The sequence below is a fragment of the Gavia stellata genome, chromosome 22, assembly GCF_030936135.1.
Source record: "Gavia stellata isolate bGavSte3 chromosome 22, bGavSte3.hap2, whole genome shotgun sequence".
In the NCBI taxonomy this organism is placed as follows: Eukaryota; Metazoa; Chordata; class Aves; order Gaviiformes; family Gaviidae; genus Gavia; species Gavia stellata.
In genome coordinates this window covers 1,636,063-1,657,650 of record NC_082615.1, presented here as the reverse complement: position 1 = coordinate 1,657,650, position 21,588 = coordinate 1,636,063, and the positions used below count along the sequence as shown (strand labels likewise).

The window sequence follows — 21,588 nt, the reverse complement described above, 5'->3', positions numbered from 1 at the left end:
GCCCAGGCTGTTGCTCTGGAAAGAGCAAACAGTGCCTGGGGAATTATTGAATTTTTCCTTTCCTGCAGGTACAGGGGCACATTGGAGGGTAACACTGGGCAGAAAGAGGCCCTACTATGCTGGATAAAGGAAGATGGGTTTTAAAAGAGAAGTATGAAGCTTAGGACAGTAACAGTCTCCAGAATGGCAGGAAATGCCACATACAGAGCACTGAGAAGCTTGTGATAAAAGAAGCATTGAAGAAATACCAAAGAAAGACTAATCCAGCAATGTTATCTGGAGCGCAATGCACTTACTGGACATTCTGGTCCTGCTTTTATGCATTTCATTTAGCCATGCCCTGTTTATGCAACTAAACCTCCTGCACAGTGAAATACATGGAGAATTTAATGCACCCAAATTTGCAAAGCTGTGGAAAGTAACCAGTTTACTTTATGTATCTAATTGGCAGGTTTTCATTTAAATTGGCAGGGATTTAATTTAATAGCATTGCTTTCCCTAGTTAACAGACCTCTTCTAGCCAGATACTCATTATGTGGGGAAGTCTACAGAACCTGTTACCTCATTTATGGGTTAAGAGGCTTTTTGAAATAGGAAGCTTAAGACAGATCTCTCCCTTCCATTAGATATTTGCAGATGTCTTTTGCGAAGCCATAACTAGTTTCTTCATCATTAATTTTTCAGGGCTGTGCCTTGGAGACACTGCCTGGCAATTGAACAAAGTTCTTACCAGAAATTTTCCCACCTTACCTTGGTCCAGAAGGTTGTCATTCTCCAGGACTGTGAAAACAAGGATTTTGCATCTCCTCATTCCTGCAGGAAGACAGCTGCTCTGTTGCTCAGACCAAGAGAGTTACTTTGGATCTCCTGCAAAGCCTGAGGACTTTACCCTCCTACATTACTCTGGGTAGGAGGGCAATACACTGTGGAAAGTGGATACACTGGACTGGCAGAGGGTTGACCATGTCCCCATCAGCGCGTGCTGAGGCCACTCATAAAGCTGTTCAGTTTGATATGAGGCTGAGAAACCAAAAACTACCCACAGAAAATCTGTCATGGTTTAACCCTGGTAGGCAGCCAAGCACCACACATCCATTTGCTCAATCCCTTCCAGTGAGATGGAGGAGAGAGTCGGAAGGGTAAAAGTGCTAGAACTTGTGGGTTGAGATAAAGACAGTTCAACAGGTAAAGCAAAAGCTGCATGCACAAGCAAATCAAACCAAGGAATTCATTCACTACATCTCGTTGGCAGGCAGATGTTCAGCCATGTCCAGGAAAGCAGGGCTTCATCACGCATAGCGGTTACTTGGGAAGACAAATGCCACAACTCTGGATGTCCCCTCTTCCTCTTTCTTCCTTCAGCTTTTATTGCTGAGCATGACATCATATGGTATGGAGTATCACTTGGGTCAGCTGGGGTCAGCTGTCCCAGCTGTGTCCTCTCCCAACTTCTGGGGCACCCCCAGTGTACTCGCTGGCAGGGCAGTGTGAGAAGCAGAAAAACACTTGACGTGGTTCAAGCACTATTCAGCAATAACTAAAACATCCCTGTATTACCAACACTGTTTCCATCACAAATCCAAAACATAGCCCCATACAAGCTACTACAAAGAAAATCAACACTGTTTCAGCCAAAACCAGTACAGCTCCACACATCCATCTTTTCAAGGCCCTAATTACATCCTTAACTACAGCAAGAGCTTCAAGAGTGGCAGGATGCAAATGAGAGGGGTTAAAGGTGATCAAAATGTAGATTAGTTCCTTGGCAACAAGTTGAATCATCCTTTTTCTCCATCTCCTAGCATCAGACTCTCCCCAGGTCTCAGTTTACTAGAAAGCTGGATGAGTCCTTGCGAGCATCCCCCTTGCCCATAAGTGAACGGCACATAGAGCTGTGCAGAGCTGCTCTGAACACGGGAGCATTTCCCAGCAGGCCAGGGAAGGGTGGTAGTAGATGGTATATGGTTACAGAAAAGGAGTGACTGTGGTGCCTGCTGGAAGTTTCTCGGGGCATGGCATGCAACACACCCATGATTTCAGGCACTGCAGCGTGCAGAGTACAGTAGAGCTCAAAGGGGGACATCAGCACTGTTGCTTCCTGAGTTTTGGCTTTCTGTTTGTTAGGGGATTTCATACTTACCTGCCTCTTTAGGATGCTCTGGCTGAGGAACAAATAGTCTGTTGAAACCTCTGATTTATAGGCCTCTGGAAAGCTTACTCTGTAGAGCTCTCAAGTAATGCTGGCGGGTTCCTGTTCATTGAGACACAGCAATGGGCTTGGCCCAAGCTGTGGAGAAACCTTCCACAGGTTTCCCAAAATGCTCTTCAGGGTGGGCTTGGTGACATATGGCAGGTCAGTGTGGGCTCAATACGATACAGCAAGTAATACCCAGATACCCTTTGTGGTTTGTACATGAGCCTCTTACCCATATTCCTTCCAAGATGTGCTCCACCATCCTGAGAACTGCACAAGCACCACAGCTGAATTTCAGGCCAATAGAGCATCTTGTACTGCTGCTGCTTGTCCCAGGTGCAAATACATCGCTGGGTGACCCAGACAACGTGGTACATGGGATGTACTGCCCTTGCCAAGCCACTACTCTTTCCTGCCTACTGGTGTGCAGGGATGCTTGTGATGCTGAGCTCCAAACTCAGCTGGGAAGCATAATTTCTAACCTGGAGGTAGATCCTTCTCCTGTGGTTGCAGTGGCCATACCACAGGCTGATCAAGCCCAGCTCACCTCATTTAAGAAGTCTAGAAGTTAAACAATTTGGTCTGAGCCACTCACTCCATTGCTTCACAGTAAGGGCAGGGAAATGAGAGCCAGATCTGACCCCTCTTTGATAACCAGTGTAGGATGATGTGGAAGGACCAAGTCCCTCATGGAGTATCAGGACAGCTCAAGGTGACTCAACTCAGACCTGCAGGTCTCCAGGCTGCGGACTCCCACCTATGAACTGCATGGCTGCCTGAAAACTGGATCCTGGAAGTTTCAATGCCACATATAGGCAGTGGGAACGAGTTGGCTGGTGATCCTCCTCTTTCCCTAGTTGGTGCTAAACACCTGAGCCCATTCAGGGCCAAGTATGGCAAGTGGGGACTCTCAAGATCACACAGAATCACACAGAATCACTAAGGTTGGAAAAGACCTGTAACATCATCAAGTCCAACCATCAACTAACACCACCATGCCCACTAAACCATGTCCCACAATGCCACGTCCACACGTTCCTTGAACACCTCCAGTGATGGTGACTCCACCACTTCCCTGGGCAGCTTATTCCAGTGTCTCACCACTCTCTCAGTAAAGAAATTTTTCCTAATATCCAGTCTAAACCACCCCTGGTGCAACTTGAGGCCATTTCCTCTTGTCCTATCACTCATCACTCGGGAGAAGAGGCCAACACCCACCTCTCTACAACCTCCTTTCAGGTAGTTGTAGAGAGCTATGAGGTCACTCCTCAGCCTCCTCTTCTCCAGACTGAACAACCCCAGCTCCTTCAGCCACTCCTCATCAGACTTGTGCTCCAGACCTCTCACTAGCTTCGTCGCCCTTCTCTGGACACGCTCCAGCACCTCAATGTCCTTCTTGGAGTGAGGGGCCCAAAACTGAACACAGTATTCGAGGTGGTGTTTGTCAAGGTGCTCATTGACTTTGGGATTCATCCGAGTAACAGAGTTTGCAGTGTCCCCAAAGGAGGGTCACAGTCCCTGCTGGAGACATGAGTCTGGATTGTAACCTGGGTTAGGGTGGGAAAGTTTGGTGGTGCTCATCAGTGCCAATTCCACTGAGACCAAATCCTCTGCACATCTGCCATCTTCCCCTTCCCTCCTACACAGCCTTCCTGCTGACACACAGGCTGATAGCTGCAGTGAGCTTAGAGATGGCAGTGAACCCCACAGATGATGAAAAACCCATGGCTGCTTGCATGGTGAGCGGGGGGGAGGATACTGTGCGCTACATGAGGAAGAGAAACAGCAAATATTAGAAGAGGCAAGGTCCTGTGCTGTGCAACAAAGCACTGCAGACAGCATGGAAAGCGCGGCACAGCTCCATTTCCCCAGGTAGCCTTACTTCTCACATTTCCTAGCTCCCAAGTGCTCAGCTTCTGCAGTCCAGCCCAATGCTCTGTGTGTCTGGCTCATTAAGATAATGCACACCCCAGTCATCCCTCTCTGTGCTTTCTGCTCTAGAAACACATCAGTTCTCATCCATTGCATTTGTAATTATAAGTGCAACTACCCAAAAGGCTGTGTTTGTCCCACCTGACTCTGCATGCACTCCCCATACAGTGAGTAAACATGTGATACAAGCCTCCAGGCAGTTTCTAGAGACTAGTCCAGGAATAATGATTTTTATTAGTAAATTTCTATCATTATGAAATATTCTTCTTAAATAATCCCTGTGCTGTATTTTTACTGTTAATTACACTAAGCACATTGAATACTAACACTATTTTTAATGTTTCTAAAATTTACAGGAATATTAGCAAGAAACAGTTCATATCCACAACACCTGCTGATCCCCCAACTTTCAACATTACATATATGACAAAGAAACGCTCATATATAGAAAAGAACCAGGTCTAAAGAATTTCACAGGTCACTGAACTGTCTAAAGATGTTGGAGAAGGCCACTGACTTTAAAACTACTTTGAATCACAAAAGAGAAATAAACATTAAATTCAGATTTGAGCTTCACACAGACTCTCTGGGTGTGGAAGATCCGGCTGTGGATTGGGATCTTCCAGTGCTCCAGTGCAGCAGTGTAGGAATTACAGGACATATTGATTTGCAGAAGCCAAGAATCTGGTCCATGCATCCCTCTGCACCTCTATCACCTCCTTGCAGGCTGGGTTTAGGCTAAGTGCTCAGTACTCAGAGAGATGGAGCTTAGTTTCAATCTCAGGATATTATTTTTTTGTCTGAGAAAGACATCGTTAGGGATTTGCATATGAGGTGCTCTGCTGGTGAGGCTAGGTCTGTAGCAGCAATGCCACACCAGCAAGCACCCACTTGGAAGGATTTTCTTTAGTTTTAAGATTAAAAGTCCACACATAAGTTGACCCTCTTTGACGTGTTTTGTATACAGGACACGGATACATACTACGGATATCTTGTTTGTCAGCAGGAATGGCTTTGATGAAAATGACAGGCATGGCCGGGGTTAGTTCCTTGAGCCTGGCATCTGTGATTATCCCAGTCTACAAAGGAAAGAAGACAAAGTCTTAGTTAGATTTCCAAGATATCCATCAGCTGTACCCCAATACACATGATCTTCTGTAATGTTTCTACAAGCTGGACTTACTGGGCAAGTTCAAGCATCTTTCCAGAGATCAAGGGGGTGGATAAGTCTATTTGAGGTAAGGAGGATCTGGATCAAACACCTATCCTGTTGCATCAGAAGCCTCCCTCAAGCGTAGCTTATTCCAAAGGGAGCGTACAGATGTCTGCTCTCACCAGATACCCAAACCCACATACACCTGAGCTAGACTCTGCAGGGAAACAACATTCCTGGCTATGTCCAGCCACATCATCCTCGTGCTATTCTTAGTCAAGGTTTTGCCAGACCAGAATCAGCTTGTGGGAAGTGTTGCTTGTGCTAGGACCAATTGTGGCTACCTGAACAGGGCTCAGGATGGAGAACAGTGCTGACTTGAGAAGACTCTAAAAGGCACCAACTAAGTCTCCCACCACACCACCAAAATTTGAGCATGACCTGGGATACACTTGTCTGTGCAATGAATGCACTCAAAGTTTTGTGTGGCCCCAAAAGGCACCACAGGCTTGTTTCCACTCTCACAGGTGCTCACACCAACAAGGGGGATTCAGAGGGACTATTCCTGAGGGAATATTATCATTAAATAACAAGTCCACATTATCCTCTTCAAAGCAATGCTCTTGCTCAGCAGGCTGTCTGACCCAGGAGAAGGATGGTATGCTGTCAAGGCTTGAAATCAATGGCTTGTTTCTCTAACTTGGCTCTCTCTGGCAACTTCTGTTTCTCTTTCTGACAATAAAATGCCCTACACATCAATCAATTTCCAGGAAAGCCTGCAAAATTTCTTAATGGAGGCTAGAGAGGCTAAATGAAAACAAATACAGAAAGGGAAATAAAACTTCTCCGTGCTAAAGAAACTGCCTCTCAGTGCAGCTTAGCTTCACATATTATTATTTCAAATACTCTTAGACCAGAGTTGTGGGATGAGATTCAACCTCTCTAGTAGTTTTTTTAGTTCTGCAAATGAGTGAAGAAAAATAATCCCTCTCGTGACACACCTCGATTTAATTGTACTAATGCCATCTGTTACACTAAGCTGTGATAAATCCAACTCTGATTTAGGATTTATATCTCCAACATGCTGAACAAACATTAAACAATTCTTATAATACCTTGCAAAGAAGCTATTTATCAAGCATTATTGTGTGCTTTTTTAAAATACACATCTTTCATTTCTGAGGCTGGATTTTGATCAGACCTCTTCTTTTTACTGCTGACAGTTCTTCAAATCAAATTTCCAAGATATATTCTACCTATTTCTGGGTTAGCAAGAGTTGAAACCTTCATGAGGTGTCTCTGTGGAACATATCATTGTGTTATGTCTGGGCTGATTTGCATTTGCATTTTTTATCGCTCTCATCATCAGGAATTACAAAAGGAATTTTTATCACTGAGTAGTTTAAGAGTTGAGATACAGATGGAAAAGAGTTTGCCAAGTTATTAATTTTTCAAAACAACCATAAATAAGAGACTGGCTGTTCATAGCACAGTTTGCAAGTGTCCCCTACCATGGCTGCATTGTCAGTTTATCACTGGAGATGTCAGCTTGAGCTACATCCTACTCTTGCTCTCATAGCTCACAAATACATGGGCATTACTGACAGTTGACGTCTGCAGGAAAAGGCTTCATATGACGTCCCAGCTCACCCCTCCAGGAAAAATTTCAGTCTCTGATGCATGAGATTTGATGTACCTGGTGCCTCAGCAGAAGAACATGGCAAGTTGTGCTGTTTGGGACTGTAGCACCTGAACTTGACTGTGCCAGGGCTGGGTTGCACACTGATGTTGTTTTCATCTGCATTCACTGCTGGGAGCATCTCAGATAAAAATGAGTGGTGTGCAACTGTCCTCACAGATATCGAGCCACTTGAACTGTCAAATAAATGTGACCGTTCCTTGCCACACAGATCTGCCCTTCTAAGCCTCTCCACTGGTTTAAGACTGGTACTTTACATAGGACTAGCTTTAAAAAATACACAGAAACTGTAGCTGGTATGACTTGAAGGAGGCATGATACCCTCAGTGTTAAGCCACTGCTCAGCACACTGTGCACTGACTATGTGTCTCTTCCAAGGACAAGGTGGTGAGATGTCTATACCTGACAAAGCTTCGTGTGGCACATGTGGTGCAAAACCCACCTCTCCCCTTGTCCTGTCATGCTCCAGGCCCCTTGGTGAGTGGCATCAAACTCTCCATTGCTGGGAGCAATAAAGCCAGCAACCAGTCAGCAATCTCCCATGGCTTGAGGTAAAATGTCTCATAGTGTCACCAGTCAAACATCTCTCACTGAGTCCCACTGACTTTAACAGTGCCACAGCAAACAGATCATTTGGACCCAAAATAACCTGCTTGGTGTCGTTTCATCTAATCACTGCCTGCTGTTTTGTAATGAATGTTTTATAAATTTAAGACACCCAAGGGCAAACATAAATGTTTAAATAAATAGAAAAATGTGAGTAGCAGAACATAGAGGGACGTTTCCCTTTTTTTGGAGGCACTGTCTAAATGTGAAATATTCTTTTCAAAGTGTAGGTGTTCCCCAGAGGAGTTCTTCTAAACATGACCTGCCATTCTTATCAGAGGATTAATTTGGAAGGCATATACAACCCAAAAGTACTGTGCACCTGTTTTAAAAATGCTGCATCCATTAATATATACTGGTGCTCACTGGATTACAGGTAAAATGAATAGTTCCACTGAGTAGAAATGATATTTCAGTGTGAGCAGGAATGTATGAAAATATTCTTTTCCCTTCTGAAATAAATTGAAACACGATACCCAGAGATTATGAATGGTTCTATAAAAGTAATTGTCCAGTATCTTTCAATCACAAGGAAAATGTAACCAGAAAAACACATTTACTAAAGTCTGGATGGTCTCTGAAGACAAACCTCATTGCTGAATGCAATCACCCATACAAGTTACTGGAGGGAGGCAGAGGGGAGAAGCCATGTGCTTCCCAAAAGATTTCTGGCTTTGCACCACCAAAACTTCTCACTCTTCACTTCCGTTACCAATTGTGAATGGGTAAAACCTAGGCAGAACTCAGCCATTTTGACCATAATATTTTCCAGTAATGGTGGTAATGATGGTAAAGGAAAACACAACAGCAGTCATTGGAATCTGTTTTTAATTAAGTATTTGATATGCAAGACCAGGAATTTTTTTGAACTTTCTCTGTACTGTTGTGTCCAGCTGATTTGGGTCAGTGTCGGTTTTTGAGGGTAACTGAAAACCAGTGCTCCCTGTAGTAAAGGGTGTGATCCTCAAGAGCTGCAAGGGGTTCTGTATGGCAGCCACACCAAAGGCTTAGACAAAGGAAGGGAACTGTAGGACCAGGGCTTGGGAAACGGACTGGGCTGATGTCTGTTCTGCTACTGTGGGTTCTGCTATTAGCAGAGCCAAAACCAGCGAGGCAGGAGATCTGACCTTATACCCATGTGAGATCTTTACTGCAACCTTCTGACAGCCTTTGCTAGTCTGCTGTGACTACCTATGGCTTTCCAGATCCAATGCATATGTCAACCCATTTCTAGAGAGAAAATGGAGCCTTGACCTTCCCAAGGACTTGTGACAAAATGCACTGGATGCCATCAGTCAGTGAGTTCAAAGCTTCACCTAATTTCCTATACTTCATGGAAAACTATTTCAGAGAGGGAGCAGAAAAATAAGTGGAGAGTATTAGATCTGAATTGCAAGGTCAGGCTGGGATACGGTATATAACAGGCACAGCCTGTCTCCTCAGCATCCTACCACCAAGCCCCTCAACAGATAAAGGAGGATCTTCAAGGTTAAGACTCTAAAGAGCTGCCTCTAACATAAAAATCTCTTCCTGAGAGGGGGTAAACCTGACACAGATAAGTAAATTCTGGGTGACCCACTTTGATCAGCCTTTATTCTCTCACAGATCACTGGCAGCAGGAGCATTGCACTGGCTGCCCAGAGTAAGAGCTGCATGAATCACTGTCATTTAATTCTCACACGCAGCACAAATTGGGAGTCATGGTACCACAGGCCAGGCTACTCAGAGGACCAAGCGCAGTGGGGATTTGTTAGCCTAATGGCTCTCACTCTGCAGACTGCACTCCTAACAGCTGACAACTGTCAGAAGGAATGACAAGGAAAATTGTGCTCCTTTGGGATGCTGCTCTGAGAGGTGTGCTGCAAGAGGAGTGCTGACAGCTATACGGGCAGGAAATAGCAAGGGTACACGTTTCCCTTCAGCTGCCTGGTTGGAGGGTATGGTTTTCACCTTGGCTGCCCTGAGGCTGGCTGTGCTACAACTGAAAGGTATTGGGCCACATCCAGAAGGGGAAAGAAGAAGAGCAAGGGCCAGGCACACTCTCTGTTTGTCCAGGATCAGCCTACCCACCCACCATGCGGAGTCATCAGCCTGAGTCTGTGCTGACCGTACAGGTTTGACTTTGATGCAAGCTTTCTTTGCCACCCTATAGGGATGGCTAAAGGTTATGATTAATATTTGGCCACAAGCTCTATCTATGCAGATGACATCCTGCAGCACCCAACAGGGGAAGGACAGTGGTGTGGATTTGGCACATCCCACCCATTCAGCTCTGGGTGAATCCCTTCTCCTCACTGCTGCTAAAGAGGTGACAGAACAATGACAATGCAAAAGTCTGCCATGTCACTTTTGGAGGCAGCAGTGAAATCACAGCCATGCAAAGGTGCAGGGACAATACAGTCCTGAGGGGCCTCCATGTCTTCTGTCTGCAGTAACACCATGAGTACCGACCACAGTCAATGTACACTGAGGTTGAGATTCACCTTGTAAAAACTAGATGTATCAGTCCAAGTTGGCCACCCTGAACTCCCTTCACAGACATGACACAGAAAACTCCAAGGGGTGATTCATCTGACCACCTTGGATACCCACTCTAGGCTGCAGAGGAGAGGCCCATCTTTCACATCTTTCCTATTCCTGAAGAGGCAGCTCAAATTACTATTCTAGATGAGTGCCTATCTGGGCTGAGAAGTTCCCCAGAATAGAGTGCCAAGCAATAAGGGCATAACATCCATGGCTTCTCTCTCAACACAAGAGCCTTAGTAAGCTCACCTGTGCATCCCAGCGTGCACCCTCCATGAACAAACCGTGGACATATGCTCCTTCCCGAGGAGGACTGGCAAAATCTTCTCTGTTCTTTTTTGTCACGTCGCACTGCAAAGCCATCTTGTCCAAAGGCCACTCATTCTTTCGGGCTGTGGACTGCATGATGGCTGTCAGGAAAGACTGGGGATTGAAGAACCCAGCAAGCCACACTGAGGACGGTAAGGAAAAGTCTCCTGTCCAGGCCTCCAGCTCCTTGATGCGAGTGAGGAGGTCAGCAAACCATGTGCCCAGGCTGGCTGTGGAAGGGTAAGCCCTCTTTATCCAGGACTCAGGCACTGTGTCCAAGAAGAGGGCATTCTGCAGGTTCTCCATGTCACTTGTCATGGTCAGTTCTCCCTGAGTGAGAAAGGGTATAATTAGCACTGACAACTGTTTAACCTGAGCAAAGCCTCCTTGAAAGCAGAGACTGAGCTAGGAAATGTGAAAGAGCATGACATCTTACACAGTCACAAGTGTTTACATACTGTGAATTTCTTAATGAGTTTTGGGTTTTCATGAACACCTTCTATCACATATTCCTGCATCGTCATCTTCCTACTGTAAAAATACTACTTGGAGGAAAAGATGCATTACACAGTGACAATGAGCACTGTGTGAGTTGTCTCATGTTGTTTCTGTTCTCTCACTGACTGAAGATCTTTATAGGGCAGATTTTCAGAGGTGCAAAGCTGTTCTCCCTCACGCTGCCAGGGCAGGATACTAGAGTCTCTGATGATCTACTCCAAAACTCTCCAAACGTTTGTTACGTCCAGTCCTATCCACCTCCTCTACTCCACTTTCTCTCACTCCCCTCCTCCTTTATTACTTTGCAGTGCAAGTCTTTCTTTTTGACTTCACATGTTGTCTGCAAATGTAATCACAGTTTCTTTCACAGCAGGGAAACACACAACAAATTAAGATATGATTCAGCCAAATGAGATATATAGAGAGGTTTGGCTTTTCCTTTGCCCAGCATTTAATCACTTTTAAAGGTTTTAGAAACCTGTATCAGTTTTGCCCAGGCAGGAGAAGAGCTGGAACATCACTACATGGCCAAAAAGGGCTTCTGCACAGCAATAACAGCATCCCTCTTGAACTTCTGGTACTCTGCAGAGGGTCCCCAGTGTCTGCTAGTCTAAAATTAAGAAAATTCCTGCTGTATCCAGCTGAAATATCATTAAAACTAAGCAAGAGATGCCTGGATGGTACCAATACTGAAAGGAGAGCTAAGAGAAGCCATTAAGAGATGCAGCAGTTTGTGCAGCAGGTTCCGCGGAAGGGCACACAGATGGGGCTCACAAACTCTGCCGAGGGCAGCATACACTTGCTTAGCAATGGTGGTGACATGCCACGGGGCATTCTCCCCAGCACCCTCTGGAGCAACTGTCCCTGGCACAGCAGAGGCCTCAGCTTGGACCAAGCTCCTGACGGAGGCTGCAGCTCATCATGTCTGGGACTGCAGGCAGTGCCTGGAGTCTCTCACTGAGCCTGGGGCTGGGAGACATTCTCCTTGCCTGTAGGAGATATGTGTTGGTGGAAGACCTGTGCCACCAAGTAAAGGATCTGCAGGAGGAGGCCAGCAAACTGTTCAGCATCAGATATGAGAAAGAGACCAACTGGATCTTCTCTGAGACCCTGCAGATACAAGAGGAACCTCAACTCCCAACAGTATTGAAGGAAGGCAGGTAGAATCTGTGGCTATCTGCTTGGGAAAGGGAGACTCCCATGATGGCGAAGGCTGAAAGCTTGTGACTACCAGCAACTGGAACAAGGCTTCTGTTCCCCCTGCAGATCTGCAGCTACAGAACAGGTTTAGTGCCCAGGTAGGAGACGAGGTGTTGGGAACTCTGTCCATCAAAGCATCCATGCTGATGGAGCCTGAGCCATGCAGCAGCACAGAAGACATCAGCGAGTGACATTAGTAGGTGACTCCCTGCTGCAGAGGGCAGAGGCCCCCATCTGCCAACCTGTCTTGCTGTCTGGGGACATTTACTGCATGCTGGGAGCTTGGATCCAGGACACTGTGGAAAGACTGCTGAGGTTTGTCCAGCCTTCAGACTATTACCCTCTTAACGCTCTTCCACAGGGCCACCAGTGGCACCCAAAGATGGGTGTGCTGCCATTCAGAGGGACCTGGACAGGCTGGAGAACTGAGCTGAGAGAACCTCATGAAGTTCAACAGAGGGAAGTGCTGAGTCTTGCACCCTAGGAGGAATAACCCCATGCACCAGTACATGCTGGTGACCAACTGCCTGGAAAGCAGCTTTGTGGGAAAGGACCTGCGAGTCCTGGGGGACAACAAGCTGACCATGAGTCAGCAACATGCCCCTGCAGCAAAGAAAGCCACCAGCGTCCTGGGCTGCATTCGGAGGAGCGTTGCCAGCAGGTTAATGGCAGCACTCTGCTCAGCTCTGGTGAGGCCACATCTGGCATGCTGATTCCAGTGTTGGGATTGTTCAGCCTCAAGAAGAAATGGCTCAGGGAGGATCTTTTTGATTTCTATAAATATCTGATGGTAGGAAGTAAAGAAGATGGAGATAGACTTCTCAGTGGTGTCCCGTGACAGGACAAGAGGCAATGGGAACAACTTAAAATACAGGACATTCCATTGAGACACAAGTACAAACTTTATGACTGTGAGGGTGGTTGAACACTGAACAGGTTACCCAGAGAGGCTTTGGAGTCTCCATCCTTGGAAATTTTCAAAACCCAGCCGGGCATGGTCCTGGGCAACCTGCTCTACCTGACCTTTCTTTGAGCACAGGGTTGGACTAGACAATCTCCAGAACACCTAATCTGTGATTCTGTGACACTCAAGCCAAGCAGTCTGCAAAGACAAAAACCTGCAAATGCAGGCTCAGCCTCTACAGGAACGTAATGCCCTTCACAATTTAAATCTTTGCATGCCCCATGCTGAGCTAGAGGGATAAAACACCCCGTAGCAGTTTGGAGACCTATAGTTACTGTTGATCACTGGTTTCCATTATAAATACTTACATTTGTCCCCCTATCATTTTGCGAAATTTTATCTGACTTACAATTTCTCTTTGCCTCAGGCTGAGTGTTTTTGGAAAGATTAGCTGAAATCAGTTGAGCCGTTGCTGAGAACGAGGGCGAGGGAATTGGGTCAGTCTATTCGCATTAAAAAATTCCAACTGTTCTTTCACAGGACTTCAGTGCCTCCAGCCATGAGGTCAGCAGAGGTGCCCTTTACTGGGGCCACAAAAATCTATGAAGCTTTAGCAAAAGTTGAAATCCTCTTAAAGCAACCCCAACACATGTTTAGCAATGCTTGTCATGATTCCAGAAGTTAAAAATCTTTGCAGTTTATTTCTATGCTGACCATGCCCCACAGAGCTCTGATCTGTGGATCACGCTGACAGGCTCCAGTAGGACAAGATCACAGCTAGACGCCCAGCCAGGCCATGGGAGAGCAGTAATGAGGGCCCTTGTTGACGGCCCATGCTGCATCTGGCACTAACATGTGGAAGCGGGCTCAGTGCTGAGTGAGCAAGACTTAGGGCAAACAAGCATGCGGGTGCTCTTGGGTTAGTAAGCATTTTCTCAGTACACTGCAAAGAGACCAGAGACTCCTGAGCTTGGAAAACAACTTGTCATCGGAACAGGAATCCTCTGAGCTAACCATGCTGTTGCAAATGCAACACTCAGAGCTGCTAGATAACAGCTAAAACAAAGGGCATGAATGCACAACTACCCCCCACACTGTGTCTTATCAAAGGGAGGAAGGGTGTCAGCTGAATTCAAGCACTGGAAATGTCCACTCTAGCACTTCTGGCTTTTTAGCAACACTTACCTTTTTTTTTTTTTCCCATGTTTTTTTTTTCCCCCTGTGAAATTTTCTGATCATCCACAATAAAATTCATTTTGTCTGGCAATAAGCAAGGGCAGTACTTCAAGGGGATGTGTCTCCCCAGCATCCACAAATTCAAATCAATTCACATCAGAGCTGAGAGCACTTTTGTGATGCCCCCATGCCTGGAAGCCACTGCAGCCCTGGGATCCCCATTCAGAGTTACCCCCCAGAGATCTGTGGTTTCCCATGCAGGAATCCCCTCCCTGGGAAATATTTGTCTCTCAGCAGGATGGACTGACACAAGGCATTATTAAACCTCTGTTCCAAAAACTACTTGTTAAAAGTAGTAAGCTTTTAAAGGCAGCAAGCATCTGAACCTGCTGGGTTTCCCCATGGACAGAGAAAATCATGTGTACAAAGATTTTAAGATGTTTTTTTATTTTAACACTCTTGAAGCTAAAAGCAACAACTAGGGTTAAAGGAAAAGGTGGAAGCAGGACTATTTGCAATTAATCCTAAAACATGAGGAACAACTGGAACCACCTTTCAAAACACACATCACCTTCTGTCATTTCATGTGAGCAGGGACCAGGTAAGTCTCTGCCAGTAAATCATCTCATTATTTCTGTTGAATGATTTTACATTTGTAAGGAATATCGAAATTGGGGTTATCTAGTAAAAAGTCGTTAAAGTCCTGGGTAATTCCAAGCACAAGGGTCAAACACAAATTAAAGATTTCTCATTTTGTTTTTTGCCATGAAGTGAGAAAGAAATACAAAGGCTGTGCATGCCCCGTGCATTTCCTCTTAGGCACCTGAGCTGTTTCACTTCAGCTATAACACACTTTAAGCCAGTTTACTGACCCATAATTAAAGTTCACACAACAGAAAAGCATGGCCATGTCTAATCAGAGGGTATGGTGATGAGCTTCACAAAGCTGTCAAAATTATTTGACCTCATCAGGGCGCAGTTGCCATGGCTTCATTATTTAATAACTTCTCCTGCCACTCAAACTCTGAAGTATCATTGTGGTTCCTTCTTCAATCATATCACATGGGTCATCATCTCCCATCCCAGGAGAACTTAGACCCTGAGAGGACCTATTCAACAGGCTGGTCTCTGGCTAAAGCCATGGCAAGACCATGCAGGAAGAAAAAAAAGTCTGAGGGGCAAAATATTGCACTGGTCACAGCAAGACATTGAGAACCACAGGTCCTTCTAATAGCGACAGTCAGAAGTATTTTGCACTCCTGGAAAGGTTTTAAAGCAGGTAAAAATATTGCAAAATGTGTGCATTCAGTCAAACTGATTTAAAAACATAACCCTCATGATCATATATCCTGTCTAGTTTTATTTTCAGGAAACAAAAGAATTAGCAAATGTAATTCTCAGGAAGGCTTAAGAAAAGCTGTTTTTAAAGCCTGTGCACTCAAGCATACTTGTTGGAATCTCCTGTGAGGGTTCAAAGCATCTATAGCAGCTATCTCATACAGTTGTCCAAACACAATTATGCATAAATTTGCATTTCAGATGCTGAATACTAAAGTGTATCCAGAATGATTCAAGTTACTTTTTTTTTTCCCCAAAAAATGCTGGGAGTAATTTTCATTAAAGACACCCTTGAAGGAAATCCTAATCAGCCTGCAGACATTCCCTCAAGATGAGCACACTATTGTCACAAATTGTTTTCTCAGTTAAGGTTATTTTCAGTTGATACAGTGAAATACCCAGCTAGCCTTACAAAATTTGGTCTTACTTTATCCTTCTGTAATATTTATTATCCTCATTTTGGAGGCTTATCCTTCACTGAAGTTGCAAAATAGAAAATCTGCTTGCAAAAATTACACTGGGTACAACATTAACATGCAAGTGTTTCAGCCCAGCCTCTGGTCTCATCGAAGTCATCCAGAACAAAGGGCTTTGAAATGCAACATGGCAGTTATTTTTGATGGCTACCAGTCTATTGCAATTTCTCTTCCTCTTAATGGGATGTCTCCTATTTTTGGACCAAACAATTACTTTCCGCTACAGAGACACAATGAATTATTCAAAAATTCAAATTAGGCATGACATTTCCAAATCGCCTTCTTTTAGCAGATAGTCAGTTAAAAACAATAAGACTTGCTTCCTCTATGTTTTATTTATTCTCTTCTTAGATCTGTAGTTCCTGTTATGTAAACTCTTCTCCTCTGAGTGCTGTCAGTAAAGATCCCCAATCCCAGAGATTAACATGCATTAACAGCTCTCCTAGGAGCTTCTCTCAGAAGGAACAATTAAAGAATAATTTCTCTCCCAAACTGAGTGTGAGACCTAGCTGTCAAGTCAGGACAGCAGCACTGTCTACAGAATGAGGCTGCAGCAGAGCCAAGCATCCCTGGGCCGGTATGTGGTACCCAAGGCATGGGAAGGGCCCGTTGGGGGATGCGGGGCAGCAGTGTCGGTCACACACGACATCTAACTCAGCTCTGCAGGGACCCACATGCAACCTTTGCTTGCAGGCACAGAAGAATTGCCCACTGGTGGTATCTCAGACCCTTCAAATTTGTGTCTTCAGCATACACAAGATGAAGAAATGCTAACATGAATAGATACTGCTACCCATCTGCTCTTCGGTAGCCCTTAAGTCCTGGCCCTGTGGTGCCTCTGAATCACACCATAGGCACTGAGGCTATTGGGACCAACCTAGTCATTAGAGGTGCCTTTGCTGCCGATACCATCTCACTTCCCTGCCGCGATTTGTGTCAGGGTTTTGGGTAGAAATTTGCACCCTCTATTATTGCCTGATTTCTGTGGTTTATTTTGTCTGTGGTTTATTTAAGCCCATGCATCCACTCATTCCCCCTACCAATATTAAATAGCTTATTCTTCTCCACATTAAATCTGATTGCTACACATTGTCCCAGTTACAATTATATTTTGTTTGGTGCTCCAGGACTGAAACATTAAATCACTTCTGTTTACCTGTCTCAGGAAACAGAATTTTCAATTCCACTGCCTTATGTTAGAAAATAAAGGAAATCTGGTTATAATAATTGACTACATAAATATCAGCCTATTTCAAAATGGATTGTACATACTGGGCCACCACGAAGTGTATATGATATGTGTCTCTCTTTAATCAAGACAATAAGCATCAGCAGCGAATGCAGTGCAGAAATGTCTGAGCTAGCATGGACCCAAGCTGCTGGGTTCACAGTGTACAGCACAACGCAGCTGGGATTTACAAGCAGCCTAGACTTATACCTGCAGAGCTGCAGCTACTTAAAATCCCAGAGCCAACCCTAGCACTTCTGCGTGCACGCTGTAGATACGTCCTTTGAAGATTTCTCTTCAAAGCTGCCCTCAGGAGAGGGTTGGGATTGTCATCCAATCTCAAGACAGGTCCTCCTTGCTCTCTGTCAGCTCTTTGTACTAATGGGGTCATACGAAGTAGTTGCAGTTCTTTCAAGGGCGATGGTTCCCATGCTATGCAAAGTATTTTTGCAAGCTGAGCATTTTGGTGAAATGGGATGACAACCTGTCATTCAGGAGGTGATGGAACAGGGAATGCCCAGCGACTGATGTCCTTAATTGCTGCCTCACACCACAAAATCATCCAGGGAGCAACTTTGTGTCGATGATGCAGAGAAGGCATTGGGGTAACGTTGAAGCCACCAGCTTTGTGCTGCAAGCTCCAGGCAGCATTCCTCTGCTACACTTAGGCCTTTTTGAGGGATGTACATCACTTGGCTATGGTGAAGAGTCTTTGGGGATGACAAGGCGAAGGGGAAGTGTTGCTACAGGGCACCAGGGCTGGTTAGGCAGGTCCTCACTCACTTGCAGTGCAGTCTGATCTATGCTGGTTTATCCTGTAATGGGCAGTCAGTAGCCTTCTATATTTTGTCCCACCCACTGCCTGGGAGGGGATTCAGCAGATGACTTCCCCTACCAGTGGATGCAACCTTAAAGCACAGCCCTCATCCACATTCTGCTGAACCCGGAAATTTGCATCCTACCTGGTGTGTCCTGCCAGCTCCAGAGCTCCTCACTGTTCTCCATAAGCAACGGCCAAAGCCACCACCCAGAAGGACACAGACATCACCCTCCTGGAGCAGAGTCTAGTTTCTTACCAGGGTGGAGAAGCAAGTGTGGGTGGAGCAACCATGGACAGCATGTCCGTAGTGAAGTTCTGCTGCTGACCCTCCTCCATTAGCAAATGACTCACACCCAGCAAGGGGAGTTGTTAGTCTTCCAAAACTCTTGAGTTTTTAGGCTTTCTCTCTTTCAGCTCTGGACATTTTGTGTCCTTACACATGAGGGATCTTTCCTTTGATTTCAGCTCAGCTTGTGCTTTAATGACACTTTGTTATAAGTTCCTCTCAGTAACTGGGCATTTTGTGAAAAGGTGTGATTTTTTGGCTTACCTTTAAGTAGGCCATGTCTCAATTTCTGAGTGACCTATTTTTGTTGTGCTACAATATTGGTGGACAGAAGTGGCTTGGTCTCTGTTCCCAAAAGCAGTCATTGCTATGTGTGTCTTTAACCTCTCCCAGTGCCTGTGACCATGGCCTGCAGGCAATGTGCCGTTTAAAATCCATCTGTGAATCCTTTCCTATGGAGTCAAGTTGGTTTTGCAGCCAGCAGTGCTGAATACAGCGTGTGACCCCTTTTAATCCCTGAGCACCTTTTCCATTCATCAAGATTTTACAACGCTGCAGTTGCAAGCATCCAGAGCTCCTACCTTCAGCCCCAGATCCAGTTCCTTGAGAGAGCGCTTTATTTCACTGGTGAGGATGTTCAAGCGCTCACATTCCTGGAAGGCAACCACAACGTATGGCGTCCTGTCCTCTACCTTTGCCATCAGTTCTGCAATGTTAAACTCATCCATCAATTTCTCTAACATGTCTTCCAGAAGAGCTTTCACCTGTGTGCCGAAGCGAAAAGAGTGAGGGATGTCAGCTGACAGCTGCCTGAACACAAGACAAAAACTCCGTCTGCCAGTTAGTGTCTCCAAAAACAATCAATGTCAGCTGCGCTGGGCATGGCACCTTTCGAAGAGCTTGCCCCATCCTATTAAAATTCAAATGCTTACAAAAGTTAATGTCAGATGGGAAGCTTTCAAAATGATGGTTTAAAAATGTCACTGTGACATCTAGCAGTCTCCTTTCTTCTTGGGTCTTAAGCCTGTATTGTTATTTCTCCTAAGGTCAGATTCAATGCAAGAAGATGGATGGGGCTATGGCCTCAGCTGAGCTTCAGGACAACTGAGCTTATCAGCTGGTTTCCTGTGGTATATTGATAGAGAGAGGTGATTATATAAAACTGAATTTCAAGCTGAATTTGATATTCTGATCTAATAGAGCCATGGAAGAAAAGCATAATGAAACAAAATTATTTTCTGGTCAACATTACAGCTTGCTTTGGAAAGAGTGCTTTATATCTTTAAATACTAAAGAGGGAAAGCTCCAATGCAACAGTATGTTTCTAGTGTCTAAAAAAATAAATAAAACAGACAAAAACTTTTCTGATTGACAATGAGACATGAAGACCCTAATCTTCACGGGATTAGCTGTGTCCCTCAGGTTTATGTGGACTATTAGGCAACTTGGTATGGAAGTCTCTCACACAATGCTTTGCTTAACTTCTATGCTGGAACCTGAGCAAGACTTCTGCTTCTTGGGGATTTTTCAGGAACACAAAACACACAGTTACAATTCTGTGACCTGATGTGCAAAACCTGGCGTGCGGGTGCCAGTGACAGCTGCCAACCAGTGACAGAGGCAGCCCAGGGTAATTTTACTGCCATGCCCACTGACATTCATATTTTGGACTCTGTACTCCAATTTCCTCCCATTGCTGCTCTTCCAAACCCTCTACATTCACGTCAGACGTTACGAAGAGGTGACGATGTGTAGGCTGTTATTGCAACCAGCGAGGTGGCTAAAGTTAAAGCTCGGTTGGAAAAGCTCTTCAGCTGCATCTCAGGCGTGGTATAGAAATAGCCTCTAATTTGAAATTCCCCTGCAAATCCCTTTGGCTCTGATTTTTTCACAACAATTACAGCTCATTTTCTGTAATGTGGCCTCAGAAACCTGTGGGAGTAACTAGACTTGTCAGAGCCTCAGGAAAATGACAGGCTCACAGTTTCCCTGCAAACTCCCTAAAACCACCTCAGCCAAAACAGGGGCTGGAAATCCTCAAATGGAGGAGCTAAAAGACAGCTCTTAATGCACTCTGATTCAAGGACCAAGCAAAAGGGATACAGCCAGTGCCAGTTATAGCTCAGATAATGAGAGAGATGACCTCCAGAAGAAAATCAGCTGTGGGCGCATCCCCCCAGGCACAATGCAGTGCAGTGGGGCCACACTCAGGTTGCTTTCAGGTAGCTTTTCTTCTTAGAGAAATCACGAAAGCCATGAGGAAGCTGTGCTCCTGTGACAGTCTTCTTGACTGTCACCAGGATTCTGCAGGGTAGCCATGCCCTATGATACCACTGCTGGATCACTCACTGATAATTTTGTTTCTCTGGCTAAGGAGTTTAATTGTATTTCAATAGCAAAAGGACTGGGAGGGGAGAAGACGTAGTCACATTTGCTATCTTTGAGCATCTCCTTTGGCTTTGCCAGTTCTGGATTATTCTCCTCACAGCAAATTCCAGTATGAACTGAAAACTGAGCCCACCAATTCTAAGAGCCCCTTAGGCAAAGGCAATAAGTTCCCCAGCTCCATACCAAGCCAAAGGAAGCATGTGTGAAACCACAGACTTTATATAAGCCTTCTATTAGCCATTCATTAATTTGCAAAGTTTGAAACACAGAGCTGGGACCTTAAGACTGCAGAAATAAAAAAACCAAGCAAGTGTTGACTGGTTTCATATCCTGTTATGAATGCTTGGGCCAGATTTTAATGACCTGTGAGTTTCAAGAGGAAGGGCTGGGATCAGCCTGGTACATAGGCATAGAGAAGGAATTCAGCTGGAAATAAGGAATTACAAGGCCCCTGGGAGCCTGGGAGCTGGGTGGGACCTGGTGGCAGCAGTAAGCGGTGGGCTGAGCTCTGGGTGGCACCTTGTGCCTGGCAGAGGGTGCTCTCAGGGAGCCTATTGTTATGCCAGTCACAGCACGGTGGACAGGGACTAGAGGCTCAGTGACAGTGGAGGCCTCAGAAAGTTTAGTTGCAACGTCTTCACAGGATGATAATGAAGTCACTGCAGTTGAGGGGGTAATTAAAAGCTACTGTCCTGTTACTGACAATATTTCAATTACATCCCACCATGGTGATGCTCTGCATAATATGAGACTAGTTGTTTTAGGCACTTGGTTTGTACCCAGCAAAGGCAGATGACATTATGATAAGCAGTTGTGGGACAAACTTGAGCTATACAGGACTGCTTATGAATGAGACAG

At 45.3% G+C, this 21,588-nt stretch overlaps 1 protein-coding gene across 1 annotated transcript in view; it reads right to left on the bottom strand.

Annotated features, from left to right (window-relative positions):
* Positions 1–4,977: 4,977 nt before the first annotated feature.
* The window catches only part of DNAH9 (dynein axonemal heavy chain 9), a 215,543-nt gene continuing 198,932 nt past the window's right edge, over positions 4,978–21,588 (bottom strand). The window contains exons 67-69 of the mRNA XM_059828377.1: positions 18,924–19,106; positions 10,357–10,746; positions 4,978–5,205 (exon numbers count right to left, since the gene is read on the bottom strand). Of these exons, the coding sequence (XP_059684360.1) occupies positions 4,978–5,205; positions 10,357–10,746; positions 18,924–19,106 (801 nt within the window). The remainder of the gene's footprint in view (positions 5,206–10,356; positions 10,747–18,923; positions 19,107–21,588) is intronic.